General features: G+C 51.4%; 1 protein-coding gene across 5 annotated transcripts in view; it reads left to right on the top strand.

The window, feature by feature from the left end:
* Positions 1–12,427, top strand: part of UROC1 (urocanate hydratase 1) — a 40,687-nt gene extending 28,260 nt beyond the window's left edge. For 2 of the 5 annotated variants that reach the window (XR_006885401.1, XR_006885399.1), the window contains 2 exons: positions 1,289–1,388; positions 4,372–4,453. Coding sequence is in view for 2 of the 5 variants with exons in the window: in XM_046640699.1 (XP_046496655.1) it covers positions 4,372–4,453; positions 10,561–10,660; positions 11,689–11,829 (323 nt within the window). In the remaining 3 variants the exon portion in view is untranslated. Of the gene's footprint in view, positions 1–1,288; positions 1,389–3,825; positions 4,218–4,371; positions 4,454–10,560; positions 10,661–11,688 lie in introns of those variants that run through there. The other 3 variants (XM_046640699.1, XR_006885400.1, XM_046640707.1) reach the window with 3 other exon arrangements.
* The last annotated feature ends 5,605 nt before the right edge of the window (positions 12,428–18,032 follow it).

Here is an 18,032-nt window from a genome sequence, read left to right as displayed (position 1 = left end):
AACAGTCTTCCCAGCATCTTCCCCAGGAGCAGATTCCATCTCAAGAAACCCCTTTCTCTGCTCATCCACAAGGAGCAGCTCCTCATCCGTTAGAGTTTGACCATGAGATTGCAGCACTCAGTCCCATCTTCAGGCTCCACATCTAATTCCAGTTCTCTTGCTGTTTCCACCACATCTGCAGTGACTTCCTCCACTGACGTCTTGAGCCCTCAAAGTCGTCCATGAGGGCTGGAGTCACCTTCCTCCAAACTCCCGTTCATGTTGATATTTTTGACCTCTCCCCATGAATCACAAATGTTCCTAATGGTGAACACTTTCCAGAAAGTTTTCAATTTACTTTGCCCAGATCCATCAGAAGAATCATTATCTATGGCAGCCATAGCCTTACAAAATGTATTTCTCAAATAGTAAGACTTGAAAGTTGAAGTTACTCCTTGGTCCATGGGCTGCAGAACGGATATTGTATGAGCAGGCATGAAAACAACAGTAATCTCACTGTGTGTCTCCATCAGAGCTCTTGGGTGACCAAGCGAACTATCTACAAGCAGTAGTATTTCAAAAAGAATCTTTTTTTTCTGAGTAGCAGGTCTCAACAGTGGGCTTAACATATTCAGTAAACCATGTTGTAGGGAGATGTGCTGCCATCCAGGCTTCGTTGTTCCATTTATAGAGCACAGGCAGAGTAGAGTTAGCATAATTCTGAAGGGCACGAGGATTTTCACAATGGTACATGAGCATTGGCTTCAACTTAAAGTCACCAGCTGCATTAGCCCCCAACAAGAGAGTCAGCCTGTCCTTTGAAGCTTTGAAGCCAGGCAGTGACTCCTCTCTAGCTGTGAACGTCCTAGATGGCATCCTCTTCCAATATGAGGCTGTTGTGTCTCTATCGCACACGTGTTGTTCAGCGTAGCCACCTGCATTAATATCTTACTTAGATCATCCGGGTAACTTGCTGCAGTGTCTACATCAGCACGTGCTGCTTCACCTTCTGTGTTATGGGCACAGCTTCTCTCCTTAAACCTCGCGGACCAGCCTCCGCTGGCTGGTTCTTCAAACTTTTCTTCTGCAGCTTCCTCCTCTCTCCGCCTTCAGAGACTGAAGACAGTCAGGGCCTGGCTCTGGGTTAGGCTTTGGCTTAAGGGAATGTTGTGGCTGGTTTGGTCTTCTGTCCAGACCACTCACACTTTCTCCGTGTCAGCAATAAGGCTGTCTTGCTTTCCTATCGTTCGTGTGTTCACTGGAGCAGCACTTTTAATTTCCTTCCAGAACTTTTCCTTTGCATTCACAGCAGGCTGACTGTTTGGTGCAAGAGGCCCAGCTTTCAGCCCATCCCAGCTTTCGACATGCCTTCCTCATGAAGCTCAGTCACTTCTAGGTTTCAATTTAAGGTGAGAGATGTGCCACTCTTCCTTTCACTTGAACACTCAGAGGCCATTGTAGGGCTGTTAATTGGCCTCATTTCAATATTGTTGTGTCTCAAGGAATAGGGAGCCCCAAGGAGAAGGAGAGAGAAGGGAAAAGGCTGGTCAGTGGAGCAGTCAGAACACACACAACGGTTATCAATTAAGTTCGCTGTCTTATATGAGTGTGGTTGGTGGTGCCCCAGACAATACAATAGTAACATCAAAGATCACTGATCGCAAATCACCATAACAAATATAATAATAATGAAACGTCTGAAATATCGCGAGAATTAGCAAAATGTGACACAGATACAAAGTGAGCAAATGCTGTTGGAAAAATGGCTCTAACAGACCTGCTCAACTCAGGGTTGCCACAAACCTTCAATTTGTAAAAAACACAATCTGCAAAGTGCAATAAAATGAAGTATACCTGTAATTATTATAATCATCACAGAGACTAGCAGGTTTAGTTCTGGGGTAGCTTTCTCATTCCCAGCACCTGAGGGCTCCTTCCATTATGGATGGGATCCCAAAGGAAGCAAGTAGACACTCAGGAACACCATCTGCATCACTTTATCAAGGAATTGGTCCATTTCATCTAAGTTATTAAATTTATAGATATATAGTTGTATTGCTTTATTACCTTTTTCTTATGTACTTTTTTTTCCAATTGGTGAGGAAGATTGGCCCTGAACTAACATCTGTGTCAATCTTCCTCTTTTTTGCTTGAGGAAGATTGGCCCTGAGCTAACATCTGTGCCAGTCTTCCTCTAGTTTATGTGGAATGCCACCACAGCATGGCTTGACAAGCAGAGTTTAGGTCCACGCCCAGGATCTGAACCTGCGAACCTGGGCCACCAAAGCAGAGTACCCAAACTTAACCACTATGCCACCAGGCTAGCCTCACCTTTATTATCTTTTTAATGTCTGTGGGTTCAGTTGTGATGTCCCATTTTTCATTCTGTTTTTTTTTTTAAATTCTTCTCCCCAAAGCCCCCCAGTATAATTGTAGATTCTAGTTGTGAGTGCCTCTGGTTGTGCTATGTGGGACGCTGCCTCATCGTGGCCTGATGAGTGGTGCCATGTCCGCACCCAGGATTCGAACTGGTGAAACCCTGGGCCGCCAAAGTGGAGCACACGAACTTAACCACTTGGCCACAGGGCTGGCCCCTCATTCTTGATATTGGTCATTTGTGTCTTCTCTCTTTTTCCTTGGTCAGTCTGGTTAGAAGTTTATCATTTTTATTGGTCTTTCAGAAAAGAAGTTTTTAGTTTAATTGACTTTTTTCCTGTTGCTTTCTGCTTCCAAATTTGTTGATTTCTGCTCTAATTTTTAGTGTGTTCTTCCTTCTCTTTGCTTTGGGTTTAATTGGCTCTTCTTTCTCTGGTTTCATAAACTTGGAAGCTGAAGTTACTGATTTGAGACCTTTTTTTTCCTTTTCTGATGTATCTATTTAAGCTATAAATTTCCCTCTAAAATGCTGCTTTAGCTGAATCCTAGAAATTTTCATATAATGTAGTTTCATTTTTATTCATTTCAAAATATTTTAAAATTTCCTTTGAGATTTCCTCTTGGACCCATGGGTTATTTAGAAGTATCTTTTTAAATTTCCAAGTTTGGGGAGATTTTTCAGATATCTTCCTGTTATGACCTCTAGTTTAATTGCATTATGGTCTGAGAACTTACTTTGTATTGGCTCTGTTCTTTTAAATTTATTAAGGATTGTTTTGTGGCCCAGAATGTGGTCTGTGTGGGTGCACTTGAGAAGAACATGTATCCTGCTCTTACCTGGTGGGTTCTAAACATCAAGTAGGTCAGGCTGGTTGATATGCTGCTCTGGTCCTCTGGGTCCTTACTGATTTCCTGCCTACGTGTTCTACAACTTACTGAGAGAGGAGTGGTGAAGTCTGCAACTCTATTTGAGGGTTTGTCTGTTTCTCCTTTCAGTTCTTATCAATTTTTGCCTTGTGTTTTAGGTACACACTCATTTAGGTTTATTGTGTCTTCTTAGAGAATTGACTTCTTTATCATTATGTAATGTCCCTCTTCGTCCCTGATATTATTCCTTGTTCTGAAATTCTCTGATGCTAATATAGTTTGTATTCATATCTGTGGCCCTGTAACAAATCACCACAAACTCAGTGGCTTAAAACAACACAGCTGTGTTCTCCCGCAGTTCTGATGCTCAGAAGTCTGAAGCCAGTCTCAGTGGGCTAAGGTCAAGGTACTGGCAGGGCCCTGACCCTAGGAGGCCCTGGGGGAGAGCCTCTTTCCAGCCTCTTCCAGATGCTTGAGCTGCACTTCTTGCCTCTCACAGCCCAGCACCAGGGGGAGCATGATCAGGACTGTCCCTGATCAGTAGGGTTTTTGGCGGAAGACCCTGCCAGAGGGTGCAACCCCTCCCTATATCTGTGTCTCCAGGGGCTTCACAGGCTCAGGCTGGCTCACACCTGTCCTTCAGCGATCTGTCAGACCCTTGTAAGGCAACCAGCTTGGGTTCTGCTTCTCTGTGCAAGTGCCTGTGTCTCCCCAGATTTCAGGTCAGTTGGTTGCCATGGGCCCTCAGCTCTCTGATGGGGTCAGGAAAAGTCATTAATTTGCAGTTCATCCCCCACCTTGTTGTTTTAAGAGTGGGAGTGACACTCTGGCTGTCTGCATCTCTGAGCTGAAACTGCCACCACGTCCCTTTTCATTCTTGTGTTCTTCCTGCCTCTGGAGCCCTTTATCTGGCATTCGGTGCTAGAGAGCTTAGCCACAGGGAAGCCAGTTTGGCCTTTGTCAGTTCCTCCTGCCTTCGCTGGCTCTGCAAACATAAATTATTGCTATTTCTAGACTTGCTTATCCCAGTTCTCTATCTGTCCTTTAGGCCTGAGCGACGCTGGCTAGCCAGTGGGGCCTGCAGAGGCCCACTGTGCACCCACCCCGGCTGCCTCGCTCAGGCCAGACGGGTGGCCTCTGTCTCCACAGACATGGCTGTGCAGAACTTCGTGGGAGACGCCTTTCGTGGCGCCACCTGGGTGGCTCTTCACAACGGCGGGGGCGTCGGCTGGTAAGAAGGCTTCAGAGCCCCGGGATGTGGGGACCGTGGCACCTCCCTCGAGGGTCCCAGGCCCCGCCTCCGCTGAGCTCCGTCTGCTCAAGGCTTTGCTGTTACGTGTTCCTTCTGTGGGATGGAAACTGGAGGGCGTGGGGGCGCCTCATCCAAGCCACTCTACCTTTGGGGTCACACCTGACATGAAGGCCTGTTGTGATGCTGTCAGAGCAGCAACTGCCCTTTCGTGTCAGTTTCCATGATGCTTTCAAAGATGTTTTCTCAGGAATCCTCAGTGCTGTCCTGGCCCAGGTCTTTGCATTCCACCCAAAGTTCCCAGGGTGGCTGGTCTGGAAGGCACGAGATCTGGATTCTGGGCTCCCTTGGGTCCCAGCCCACGGCTTTGTCCTGCAGGCCTGTTTCCAGTCTGTGCCATGGGGAAATTGCAGTTTCTGGAAGGGTCTCATTTGGCTGACAGTCACAGTTCCATTGTGAAGATGTCCACTATAATTCTGCACCCCTAATTCCAACATGTGGGAGTTCTCCTCGCCCCACCAAGCTCTTCTCCAGGACCCTCTGGGTATCCTACAATTCAGCTCACTTCTGGCACTGTCTACTGGAGATAGTATCAGATCCACAGATTAAGGGCTCAGTCCCACAAGGCTGCCTGCACTTCAGATGCCAATGGCAAGTCCACGATGTCACCTGTGCTCCTATAGACCAGAGGTTCCCAGGACCCCCTCCTTGAGTTCCATCCATTTGCTAGAGCAGCTCACAGAACTAAGGAAACCCATTTACTTGCTAGATTACTGACTTATTACAAAGGATGTTAAAGGGTACGAACCAGCAGCAGATAAGGGATACACAGGGTGAAGTCCTGAGCAAAGGAGCTCTGTCCTTGTGGTGTTTGGGGCCCGACACAGCGGAATGTGGAAGCATCTGGTTCCCCAACCTGGAAGCTCTCTGAACCCCGTCCTTTTGGGTTTTATGGAGGCTTCATTACATAGGAACGATTGATTAAATTGTTGACCATTGGGGATTGATCCAACCTCCAGCCCCTCTCCCCTCCCTGCAGGTCAGGGGGTGGGACTGAAAGTTCAACCCCCTAACCATGTGGTTGGTTCCCCTGGCAACCAGCCCGCATCCTCAGGTGCTTTCCAAAAGTCACCTCATTAACATAACAAGAGACACCTTTATAGCCCTTATCACTTAGCAAGTGTCAAGGGTTTTAGGAGCTCTGTGCCAGAGACAGGGACGAAGACCACATACATGTTGATTGTTACAAGTCACAATATCACATCCACTGCTAAGAGTAGTGAATAACTAATGTTTATTGCACGTGGACCATGTGGCAAGCATTTGCTAAACTCTTTGAATCCACTCTCTCACCTAATCTTAGAAGGAAAATACATTCTACAGATGAGGAAACTGGGGCACTGGGAGGTTAATGAGCTGCACCTGCGCAGGGCCGCCTCTGTGGGGAGTCTCTTGGGGGAAGCTCCGCGGTCTGGGCTCCCAGGCAGCTGGATCCCTGGCTACTCCCAGCAGGAGAGGGTGCTGTGGCTTCGGAGAGGAGGACAGCTGCCCAGGCTGGCCGCCTCTGACCCGGCCTCCGAGCCCAGCCTGGCCTTACCGTCCAGAGCCAGGTCCTTCAGCACCAGAGCTTCCCAGAGCATTCCAATGGGCTGGCTGGCCCTTGGGCCCTTCCAGGCCAGAGTTCCGAGCTGCAGCCCAGGCGGGTGGCTCTAATTAACGGAAAATGTGACTAGAGAGCTGTTCTTTCGGATACACAGCCTGGAGAAAACCAGGGTGCAATGTTCCCGGCACACTGGGTTCTTGTCCCCAGGATGGGAATCCAGAGAGACAACAAACCGGGGTAGAAAAGTAAAAGCTGGTTAGTTGGTGCAAGGAGAGGCAGCAGGGAGCCTCATGTTCAGAGAGGCAGGCAGGTGGCAGCCCAGTGTGCTCATGGACCTTTGGACCATGGGCTGCAGAGCAGGAGAGGTCAGTGGCCAGTCTCTGGTCTTGGGCTGGTTGGACAGCTCAGTAAAGACCCTCTGGTCTCCTTTCCTTATAGAGGGTGTAGCCATTTCTGGGAGCTGAGTGGGAAGGACAGGTCCTCACTGTTGGGTGTTGAGACTTCTCCTCAATCCCTGTATTTTTTTTTTTTTCCTTTCTTTCTTTCTTTTTTTTTTTGAGGAAGATTGGCCCTGAGCTAATATCTGCCACCAATCCTTCTCTTTTTGCTGAGGAAGACTGGCCCTAAGCTAACATCCATGCCCATCTTTCTCTACTTTATATGTGGGACGCCTGCCACAGGTGGCTTGATGGGCGGCATGTAGGTCCGCACCCGGGATCTGAACTGACAAACCCCAGGCCACCAAAGCAGAATGTGTGAACTTAACCATTGCACCACCAGGCCGGCCCCAATCCCTGTGTTTTCATATCCATGGTCTCACTTTCAGATGTGCCTTCTGCCCTCACACCCAGATCCAGCCCAGGGGACCTATGTCTTTGAGGAATAAAGGCATATATTTGATCCACCATCTTTACTGGATACTAACCTTTTTTTCACCAAACAATGTCTTAGAGCCATCTCAAACTTGAATGTGCATAGGAGACCCCTGGGAGCTCGTGAAGATGCTGATTCTGACTAGCAGGTCTGGAGTGGGGCAGAGATTCAGCAGACCTCACTCGCTCCCAGGTCGTGCTGCTTCTGCTGGCCAGGGGACCCCTCCACTCTGCGTAGCCAGGCTCCGAGGGCTCTGGTGTCTGTGCACAGCCCTCTCCTTGAGGCTCCCCCTGCACTGTTCAGGAGGAGCATCTTCGTAGGGACCGTTTTGTGGCACAATTAAGAGCATGGATTCTGAGGTGGATCTGTCTGCATGAGTTAAGCTTGTTCAGCTTTGTTTCTCATTGACAAAAGGGTCATAATAACAGCTGCTCCTTTGTAAGCTAGTGGTGCAGATTAAATGAGTTAATAATAATAGCTAACGTGTACGTAGTGCATAATGTGTGAGGCCTTCTTCTAAGAAATGTACATATGTTAGCTCGTCTATTTGCCGTAACAGTCCCATCTAAGACATAGTGCTGCCCGGGAGGGGTCAGTGACTTGGCCCAGGGTTCACAGCCAGCAGGGCTTGCAGGAGGGCTGGCCCGCACGCATGCGCTCACCACCGCGAGTCACTCGTAAAGGAGCCAGAACAGGCCCGGCACGCAGCACACCTCCCGTAAGTGTTAACCTTCATTGTGTGCGAGGTATTTGTGATTGCAGGCTCAAAAAGTGTGGGCAAAATTTTTGGGCCGGGCCCCATGGCTGAGCAGTTCAAGCCCCGTGCGCCTTGCTTCAGCAGCCGGGTGCACAGGTTCAGAGCCTGGGCGCGGACCCACTCCACTCACCAGCTAAGCTGTGGAGGCAACGCACACACACAAAAGGGAGGAGAATTGGCACAGATGTTAGCTCAGGGTTGAATCTTCTTCAGTAAAAAAAAAAAAAAAAAAGTGTGGGCATTTTAAACTTGGCAGCTGCGGCAGTTTCTCTAGATAAAAATCCCTGTTTGCATAACCTCATCTCCCTGGATGTTGCCGCCCACTGGATGTTGACGCGGGATCTGCCAGGCTGGTCGGCAAGAAGTAACAAATCCTTTTTGTTTTGGTTTGAATTTTCCACTCCCAGGTTTTTGTTTTTGAGTCGTGTGCTTTTCCTTATCGATTTGCAGATGTCCTTGATCTATTCTAGGTCTCAGATGCACAGATTGCTGCCTGTCACCTGTCTTTGAACTTTGTTTAAAGTAACTGGCTTGTTGGCTTCTCCAGGAGGCAGACGCTGAGGTTGAGTTGGGAGTGTGCAAAAGGCTTAGAGGGGAGGACCACCTGGGAAAGGAAGAGGGGCAGGACAGGTTGGGGGGCCCTCAGTCTCCATGCAGACCCCACAGTTTTGCTGCCCAGTGTGAGTTCCAGGGCCCAGATGGCCACTGGAGGAGCCTGCACCAGGCAGAAAGGGGTGGGCTCCATGCACAGCATCGCTCAGCCTCCGCCTGAGAAGGACCCTGAGGAGCTATCACGGGGGCTGTGAGTGGACTGCCTTCCCGGCAGGGCTTTCTAGGCAAAGTGCCTGGACTGGCCTCCTCTCCCACAGGGCAGCTTCACATCTTTGTCCAGTGACTTGTCTCTTCCGGCTCTTTGCTTTTTTAAATGTTGCTTTAAAAGACCTCCATTCTTTTCTTTTTTTTTTTTTTGAGGAAGACTGGCCCTGAGCCAACATCCATGCCCATCATCCTCTCTTTTGTATGTGGGATGCTACCACAACATGGCTTGATGTGCGGTGTGTAGGTTGGCACCTGGGATCTGAAGCAGTGAACCCTGGGCCACCGAAGCGGAGCACATGAACTTAGCCGCTCGGCCATGGGGCCGGCCCTGACCTCCTCCATTCTTGAGTTAAGAAAAAACAGGCAACTAAAGTTGCTTTATTCATCCTATAATTTTGAGTGTTCCTTTCTTTAGTGCACCTGGCACTCATCTTCTCCCTGTGTGATGTAGGCCCCTGCTTTCATGTTTTTCTCAAGAGGGACAGTTGGTTGTCCCCACTGTCTGTGAGTGGCCCAAGGGCTCCACTGAGAGCAGTGCTGCCTTTCTCTTCATCCCATCTTTCCATGCTCAGTGTGCTCCGGCTCCTCCCTGGTGGGGTTTGCTGAGGTCACTGGAGCTGAGTAGCTTTGCTCTCTGACTGGGCTTCAGACTCCCAAAACAAAAGATGTAGTACTAATTTCCAAAACCCCTCTCTGGTCAAAGATCGCATCAGGTCCTCGCTTGGTGCCTGTGGCTGCCGCCTGCTTTCCCCTCTGATACCCACCATCAGCCTCTGACTGGTGAATGGTGATGACCTTAAGTCTATTCAAAGCAGCCTCCACCCTGGAGGCTGGTGGGAGACGGGATGGGAGCTGGCTCACAGGCAGAGGGTTGCCAGTTGCAGGAATACAGGCTGAAGGCAGGCAGGGGCAGCTGGCCTGCTTACAAGAGGTGCTCAGCTTACCTGCCCAGAGTGGGGAACGCTGATGGCTCCTGGGACAGAGGCCTCAGCCTTCTTGGTGGGAACTGGCTAAAGTTGTCAGTAAGGTCCAGGCTGGGCAGAGAAGCAGGTAAGGCCAGACGGGCCTGAGGATGTGAGACTAGAGAAACTAGAGGGAGGCACAGTTGCACCTTTTGGGGGCGGGAGAAGAAAGAGCAAATTCCCTGGAAGTGAGGACTGGAAGGCGAGACGCTGTGGTCCAAGGGGCTTGTGTTCGGCAGTACAGCCCTGGCAGGTGCTGACAAGATCCAGGCATTTCCAGTGCGTGTAACTGAAGGAGGCACAAGGGATGTAGGGATGTGAGCTGAGCAGGAACCGAGGCCGGGTCCAGCATCCAGGTCCAGCAGCCCTTGATAATGATGTTGAGGGCGAGGATGGATCCAAGGGCTCCAGGAGGAGAAGGACCTCATAGCTGATGGAGACAAACCTGGGGACAAACATGTGGAAACTGGAGTAGCAGTAATATCTTCAGTGGGATTCAAATGCCATCTATGAAGAAATGAATGACCACAAAAACATATTGACCTGTGAGAGGAGGTAGTGAAAACAGTACTCAGAGAAATGCACTAATTAGAAAACAAGAAATACTGCAAATAAAGGAACTCAGCCTTCACATCAAGTGATCAGGATCCCAAAATACACCTAAAGTTGTAGCAGAAAGAAGGGGTAAGGAAGATCGGGAGCACAGAGGGAAAGCCAGGGGCGTGGAAGAAGGACAATTGAATTGAGCCATACAAGAGACGCCTATAAAGAAAGCGCACCTTTATAGGAAGCACTCTGAGAACCGTAGGAGAGGGAGGTCACGTTGCCTCCGGGAAGTGACACAGGAATGGGTCCCAAAGGTGGGCGCAGGGCCAAGCCGGTGAAGCACAGAGGCATGAGTGGGCAGTGCAGAGCCATGGGACGCCTGCATCCCCGAGGCTGTGGAGAGGGTGCCGGCTCCAGGCTGCAGGGCCCACTGTGCCACCTCCTCAAGCCAATGCTTCCAAAACGTTCCAAGCTGTGCTCTGCCTGCTCCAGCAGGGTCAGGGCCCAGAGTGACCTTTGCTTCTTGCAGGGGTGAGGCGATCAACGGGGGATTTGGCCTTGTGCTGGACGGGACCCAGGAAGCTGAGCAGAAGGCCAAGATGATGCTCACCTGGGACGTCTCCAATGGAGTAAGGCACAGCTCTCCAGGGCTGTTCCCAGAGTCTCCTTTGTATCCCTTGCCTCTGTTCTCACAGGGCCCCAGGGTCCCAACCCTTCCCTCCCAGTGAGATCATGCCCACTGCTGGTGCTGAGAGGCCTCCTTTTAAAGCGCTAGCTTCCCACCATCTCTGAAGGTGGGTCAGATGCAGCTTCCTAAGCTAGTGCAGCTATAACCTACTTTGCTCCACGCAGTCTTCTCTTGGTGTGCGTGGGGAGGGAGCGCTCCATCCCTCCCCATGACAACATCACAGTCTGCCAAGAAGGAGGAAGCAGCACAAATGGGAAGTCAGGTGGTAATGGGGAAGGGTCTGTGTGGACCTGAGCAAAATAGGGAGGAGGGCTTGGGGAGCTGAGTGCAAGGGCCCAGAGTGTGATGTGTGACGTTGGGTGGCCCAGAGGGTGAACTTGAGAGTGGAGCGTCAAGGGGTCCCTGGGGGGGCCGACTTTCCAGGAGCCCCCAACAGGGGTGGTGGTCTTCATCCTGAAGGCAGTGAAGCAGTGAGAGAATGGATGGGGGAGTTGTGGGGGGGACATGGTTAGCAAGGAGGCAGAGGAGGTACCATGGCCGTCATCCGCGTGAGCCCTGATGACAGAGATGGAGAGAAGGAAGCTGACCAGAGAGAGAGTTTAAGGCAGAGCCAAGGCTGATGTGTATTCTATGAGGATGGAGCCGAGGGGTGCTGAGGATGAGTCCTGGTGCCTAGCTTGGAGCCCCTGTGTGGAAATGGGGTAGGCTGGGTGGAAGGGTGGCCAGTTGCAGATCAGAGGGGTGGGCACATCAGAAGTCTGGCCAAGAGAGGAGGAGGGGGTCTGATCCAGGGGTAGGGATGGGGCAGATGCAAAGGACTGCTGGCCCTACCGATAGCACAGAGGGTCCCTGATGTGCAGGAGGGCAGGGGGTTTGGAACCAAGTCGCAGTGTGTCCAGAATACCTTGTTGGGAACCGGGTGATGTTGGTACCACCTGCTGCACCGCCTTCTCTCCGTCTTCCTGGCAGGTGGCCCGCCGCTGTTGGTCCGGGAACCAGAAGGCCTATGAGATCATCTGCCAGACCATGCAAGAGAACAATGGCTTGGTGGTGACACTCCCGCATGAGGTGGCTGATGAGCATGTGCTCCAGCAGGCCCTGCAGTCGTGAGCAGAAATACAAGAGCCAGCCATGGTCCCCTTGTCCCCCTGGTCCCCGTCGTGACTCTCACAGCCACACCACACCTCCTACCACACACCATTGTCTCCTGGGTCAGGAGTTTCACACACACGCCCTCATTTGGCCTCACAACACCCTGGAAGGTGTGCCGCTACTGTTCCCATTTTTCAGATGGGCCAGCTGAGCCCAGGGAGGTGGAGCCATTTGCCCACGACCACAGGGAATGCTTGGAGGGCAGTGAAAGCCTTGTTCAAGGCTGACTCCTCAAGTCTGCCATGGAGCAGGCTCCAGGAGCCTTGGGGGATGCGCGTGCCGTGAATACTGGCTGAGCAGGTGCCAGCCGAGTCCCTCTAAGCTCCTGCCAGCCCTTCTCCTACAAGGGGCAGGGTTTCCTTTGGCCAGGTATTTATCGGTCTCTCTGTCTCCTGTCTGCCCTCCATTCATCCACGCAGCTATCTTTTCATCTGCTGGCCCATCCATTTGTCTATACAGGTACTTTCTGTACCTCGGTGCCCTGGCTCTGGGCACGAAGGAGCATGACCAGGCCCTGGGCTTGGATGACAGACCGGGAAATAAAGAATTGACCAGAGAGCTGTGTCAGGTGTCGTGGGCAGGGGGGACACGGGGTGGCGGGTGGGGGACAGGCAGGGCTCTGTGCTAAAGGATAAGTGATGGTTTCTTGGGAGGAAAAGGAGAGAGGAAGGGCCTCCTGGCAGGCGGCAAAACACAAAGCACAAGAACATGCAGCCTGGTCACTCATGACACAGAAGTCCACTCAGGGGCCGCTTTAGGGGAACGTGCCCTGCAGGAGCCATGGGGGCCTGAGGCCAGATTCCTGCTCCCGCCCCCAGATCCGAGTCCAGCCTTAGATGCGGAGCCCCAGGCAAAGGCAATTCTGTGACCATGCTTTTCCAGACCTTCATTCTGAAGCAGGCACTTCTTTTTTCAAGGGTTCCCACTTTTAGGGCCCCTCCTGCCTCCCTGACCCTTGGTTGCTTGAGGCCTCCTCCCTTTGGGGTGTTGCTTGCTTGCGAGTGGATGGCATTCCCCATGTGACTGTCCGACCCTGGAGCTGAGCCTAGGGCCAAGGAGAGCACAGGTGGCAGTGGGGTGGGGGTGGCAGAGAGTGGGGAAGAAAGACCCCAAAGAGAGCCCTGCGCTCTGGCCCCAGAGGAGGGCATGCCAGGCAAGGACATTTGTCTTCTCTGGTGCAAGCAGTGGGACCTGGGCCAAACCCTTTGCCTTCCCCAGAAGATGCCCCTTTGGGGAGGTATCTTCAGCTCCTCCCTCCAATCCAGGACAGATCTGGCACCACCCTGCTGTAGGACCAGGCCTGGGAGCCGGGTGGGGCGGGGGCACTGGGGTTACTGCTTCCCTGTCCTTAGTAGCCAGTGAGATGGGCCCTTTCCTTTGTAATTAATTAGGCTTTAGAAATGAAACACCAAGCCTCGGATAAAACTTGATTTACTTAAGTCCGATACTAATAGAGAAGGATTATGGAGGCCAAAAGTTGCTTTCTGGAATCTCAGTGTGTGAGTACGTGTTTCTTTATTTCTCCTAAATCAAGAGGTGGATGTGGGGGCCAGGCAGACCTTAGCTCTCTCCTAAGCCTGGCTGCCGGGACCTCCCGGCAACCTTGGCCTCTCTGAGCCTCAGCTGTGTGACAGTAACACCTGCATCACAGTTGAGGGGGGACCTGGCTCTGCTTTCCTCTCCCAACTTATAAAAAGGAGCCAGATGGAGAGACGAGTTCCTGCCCCTCTCCTTCCACCCTTCCCCCCTGCTGTCAGGATCTGCTCCCTTCCCTGTAAACAGACAGGGCCACGCAGGGAGTCAGGCAGCAGCTCAATAGCTCCTGGCTTCAGCTCAGTCCCAGGCGGGGCCCATGGCAGACTCAAAAATGACTCATCCTAAACAAAGAATTGAGAAAGAGAGTGGGGACAGGTCTCTAAGGAGCCACAGAAAACCTGACACGCAACCGCCGTCAACATCTGCAGGGAGAGGGCCAGTCTAGCTGGGTTCTGAGTCCTCTTTCCTCTGCCTTTTGTGCTATTGAGGCCCTCAACAGGTTGCACGATGCCCACCTACTTTGGGGAGGGCCGTCTGCGTTACTGAGCCCACCCATTCAGATGTTAATCTCATCTGGAAACACTCTCAGAGACACACTGAGAAACGACATTTAAAATGGCCCACTCAGGGGCCGGCCCGGTGGCGCAGCGGTTAAGTTCGCACGTGCCGCTTCTTGGCGGCCCGGGGTTCGCAGGTTCGGATCCCGGGTGCGGACATGGCACTGCTTGGCACGCCATGCTGTGGTAGGCATCCCACATATAAAGCAGAGGAAGATGGGCACGATGTTAGCTCAGGGCCAGGCTTCCTCAGCAAAAAGAGGAGGACTGGCAGTAGTTAGCTCAGGGCTAGTCTTCCTCAAAAAAAAAAAAAAAATGAAAAAAAGAAAATGGTCCACTCAAATTGACATGTAAAATTTCCAAAAGGGCCTGACTGAGGCCGATGAGCATGCATTGTATATCTGCTTTAGAGATTCCCTATGGCAAGAGCAAAGGCCCTTGAGATAAAGGTGCAACTTCCCTCCCCCTCCCAATGCTGGCATTTCCTTAAGGATTAAGCATCTTTCCTCAGGCTAGGAACTGATTGCTGGGCTCAACTGTGACCCAGCTCCAGACAATAGACTTGCCTCCTGCTACGCCCACCGAGATAGCAGACCCACTACCTGCTGTGTCCAGCAAGTGCCGACAGGGCAATCTTGTGACTATTGTGGGAGGGACATTTCAATCATGTGTGAAACATTCTGTATGGGGGTATATAACCACTCTATACACCTCACTTCTTTGGTGCTCTTTCTTCCTTCAGGAAGAAAGGCCCCAGACCATGGTCCTCACATTTTAGCTCAGAATAAACTCTTCCAAATTTCCATTTATAGATTGGTTATGGATTATTTTCGTCGACAAAACATATATTTCAATCTTCATCCCCCTTTCTGGCATGGAGCTCCTAATACCCTTGGAATTTCCTAAGTGATGAAAGTGATAAAGGTGTTTTGATATTCCTAACAAACTCCATCCAATCACACCTGAGTTTATGTTAATGAGGTGACTTGGAAAGCTCTCCGGGGTGGGGGTTGGTTGCCAGGGGAACCAACCCTGTGATTTGAGGGTTGTAACTTTCAGACCCACCTCGTGACCTCCTGGTCAATGATTGTCAGTCCTGCCTGTGTAATGAAGCCTCCGTAACAGCCCCAAACCCAGAGGGGTTCGGAGAGCTTCCAGGTTGGTGAACATGTGGAGATTTGGGGAGAGTGGCACTTGAAGAGCATGGAAGCCCCACGCCTTTCCCCAGACCTTGCCTTATGCATCTCTTCCATCTGGCTGTTCCCGAGTTGTATCCTTTTATAATAAACTGGTAATCTAGTGAGTAAACTGTTCCCCTGGGTTCTGTGAGACCCTTGAGCAAATTAATCCAACTGGAGGAGGGGTTATGGGAACCTCCCGTCTATTGCCCATCACTCAGAAGCAGAGGTGACAACCTGAACTTCCAACTGGCATCTGAAGGAGGGGGCAGTCTGGTAGGACTGAGCCTGTGGGACCTGAAGCTATCTCCAGGTAGACACTGTCAGAATTGAGTTAACTGCTTGGCGATACTGTGAAAAAACCCACACATTAGAACTGCTAACCCCAGCCCAGGCCCAGTCCCGCCAGACCTTGGGAAGTCCTGCATACTTAGATTGGCAGTTCAAAGTCCACTGTGATGCCTTTCAGCCCGTTGGCTGTGCTGGACACCCAGCAACATCCGGGCTGGTGGGATTTCTCCCCAAATGCAAACAAGTCCGACAAGCACATGTGTGTTACCTGCTTCTCTTCCCCTGGCTGCCCCAAACCACTTTCTCTACACACTTGTTGGAGAGTACGGGTTCTGGGTGACTGAGGGCTAACAGTCAGTGCTCTGTGGGCCTCCTGATGTGGGGGGAATCTCTTTAGAATATCAAATTCCTGCTTCTGCCTGAGACACCACTGAAGAATGACAACAGCAATGCTTCAAGCCCAGCACGCAAGTGAGCACATCTGCCCCTCACTGGAAACCCTGTTACTTGTTGCAGCAACAGAGAGCCCAGGGTGGTAGGAAGGGCAAGACAAGTCCTTTCCAAACGTTCTGTAAGGCTCATTTCACCCACTTAAAATGTTTAAAAAATACGTAAAAGCTGAAAAACAGGTGAGGAGAAACTCATCCATAGGGCCACCAAATGTTTTTCATTAAAAGTTTTTTCTTTTATTATGGTAAAATACACATGAAATAAAATGTACATTTTAACCCTTTTTTTTTTTTTTTTGGTGAGGAAGATTGTCCCTGAGCTAACATCCATGCCAATCTTCCTCTATTTTGTATGTGGGATGCTGCCACAGCATGTCTTGATGAGCGGTGCGTTGGTCTGTTCTGTGGATCCCAACCAATAGCCCTGAGCTGCTGAAGTGGAGAGCATGAACTTAACCACTACACCACTGGGTCGGCCCCCACTGTAACCATTTTTAAGCATGCAGTTCAGTGGCATTAAGTACATTCACATTGTTGTTGAACTATCACCATCATGCATCTCCAGAACTCTTTGCATCTTCCCAAAGTGGAACTCTGTGTTCATGAACCACTAACTCCCCAGGGCCCCCCCACCAGCTCCCACAGCCCCCGTCCTACTTTCTATGATTTTGACTACTCTAGGGACCTCATGTAAGTGAGATCATACAATATTTGTCCTTTTGTGACTGGCTTATTTCACAGCATAATGTCCTCGAGGTTCATCCATGTTGTCGTATGTGATGTGGATTAAGGCTGCCCCAGCTAGAGAAGCCCAAGGTGACCTGGCCTACATGCCAAACTATACAACCCAGTGGACTTTTTTTATGGTATGAATTAGGACCGCCCCAGGGAGAGAAGCCCAGGGCATCCTCACCTACATGCCGATCTATATGGCCAGATTCGTATCTAAAGGTATATGACCGCACAATAACCAGACCCCATCTGCACTGAAATCATTTAATGACTTTTTACATCATCTTTTCTTTTCTCCAGTAAAAATAAGTCGCGTACCCATGCCTTATAAAATTAGCCCTAACCCTCAACTCGGGGCAGCAGCAGGAGCTCTGACTGCCCATGGGTCTTGTCCCCACGCACCAGCTCTGCCTGCCCATGGGTCCTGTCCCCATGCCAGCGGGGGCAGCAGCAGGAGCTCTGACTGCCCATGGGTCCTGTCCCCATGTGGCAGCAGCAGGAGCTCTGCCTGCCCATGGGTCCTGTCCCCATGCCAGCGGGGGCAGCAGCAGGAGCTCTGACTGCCCGTGGATCCTGTCCCCACGCACCAGCTCTGTCTACCCATGGGTCCTGTCCCCATGCCAGCGGGGGCAGCAGCAGGAGCTCTGACTGCCCATGGGTCCTGTCCCCATGCAGAGGCAGCAGCAGGAGCTCTGACTGCCCATGGGTCCTGTCCCCATGCAGAAGCAGCAGCAGGAGCTCTGACTGCCCGTGGGTCCTGTCCCCACGCACCAGCTCTGCCTACCCATGGGTCCTGTCCCCATGCCAGCGGGGGCAGCAGCAGGAGCTCTGACTGCCCATGGGTCCTGTCCCCATGCAGAGGCAGCAGCAGGAGCTCTGACTGCCCATGGGTCCTGTCCCCATGCAGAAGCGGCAGCAGCAGGAGCTCTGACCGCCCGTGGGTCCTGTCCCCACGCACCAGCTCTGCCTGCCCATGGGTCCTGTCCCCATGCCAGCAGGGGCAGCAGCAGCTGCTCTGCCTGCCCATGGGCCCTGTCCCCATGCCAGCGGGGGCAGCAGAAGCAGCAGCAGCAGCAGCTCTGCCTGCCCATGGGTCCTGTCCCCATGCTATTCCACACTATTCTCTAAATAAAAGAGCACTACTGCCAGATCTTGAGAGTCTAAGAAATCTTTCTTTCAACTCCTCGGCTCACCGACCCCGCATCAGTATGTGTCAGAATTTCGTTCCTTTTTAAGGCTGAACAATATTACTTTGTATCCTTCAGCCACATTTTGCTTATCCAGTCATCTTTCGATGGGCGCTTGGCTTGCTTCCACCTCTTGGCTATTGTGAATAATGCTGCTATGGACATGGATGTGCAAATACCTCTTCGAGTCCCTGTTTTCAATTCTTTTGGATTTATACCCAGAAGTGGAAT

Source organism: Equus quagga, chromosome 1 (assembly GCF_021613505.1).
Source record: "Equus quagga isolate Etosha38 chromosome 1, UCLA_HA_Equagga_1.0, whole genome shotgun sequence".
In the NCBI taxonomy this organism is placed as follows: Eukaryota; Metazoa; Chordata; class Mammalia; order Perissodactyla; family Equidae; genus Equus; species Equus quagga.
This window is presented reverse-complemented; position numbering and strand designations above follow the sequence as displayed.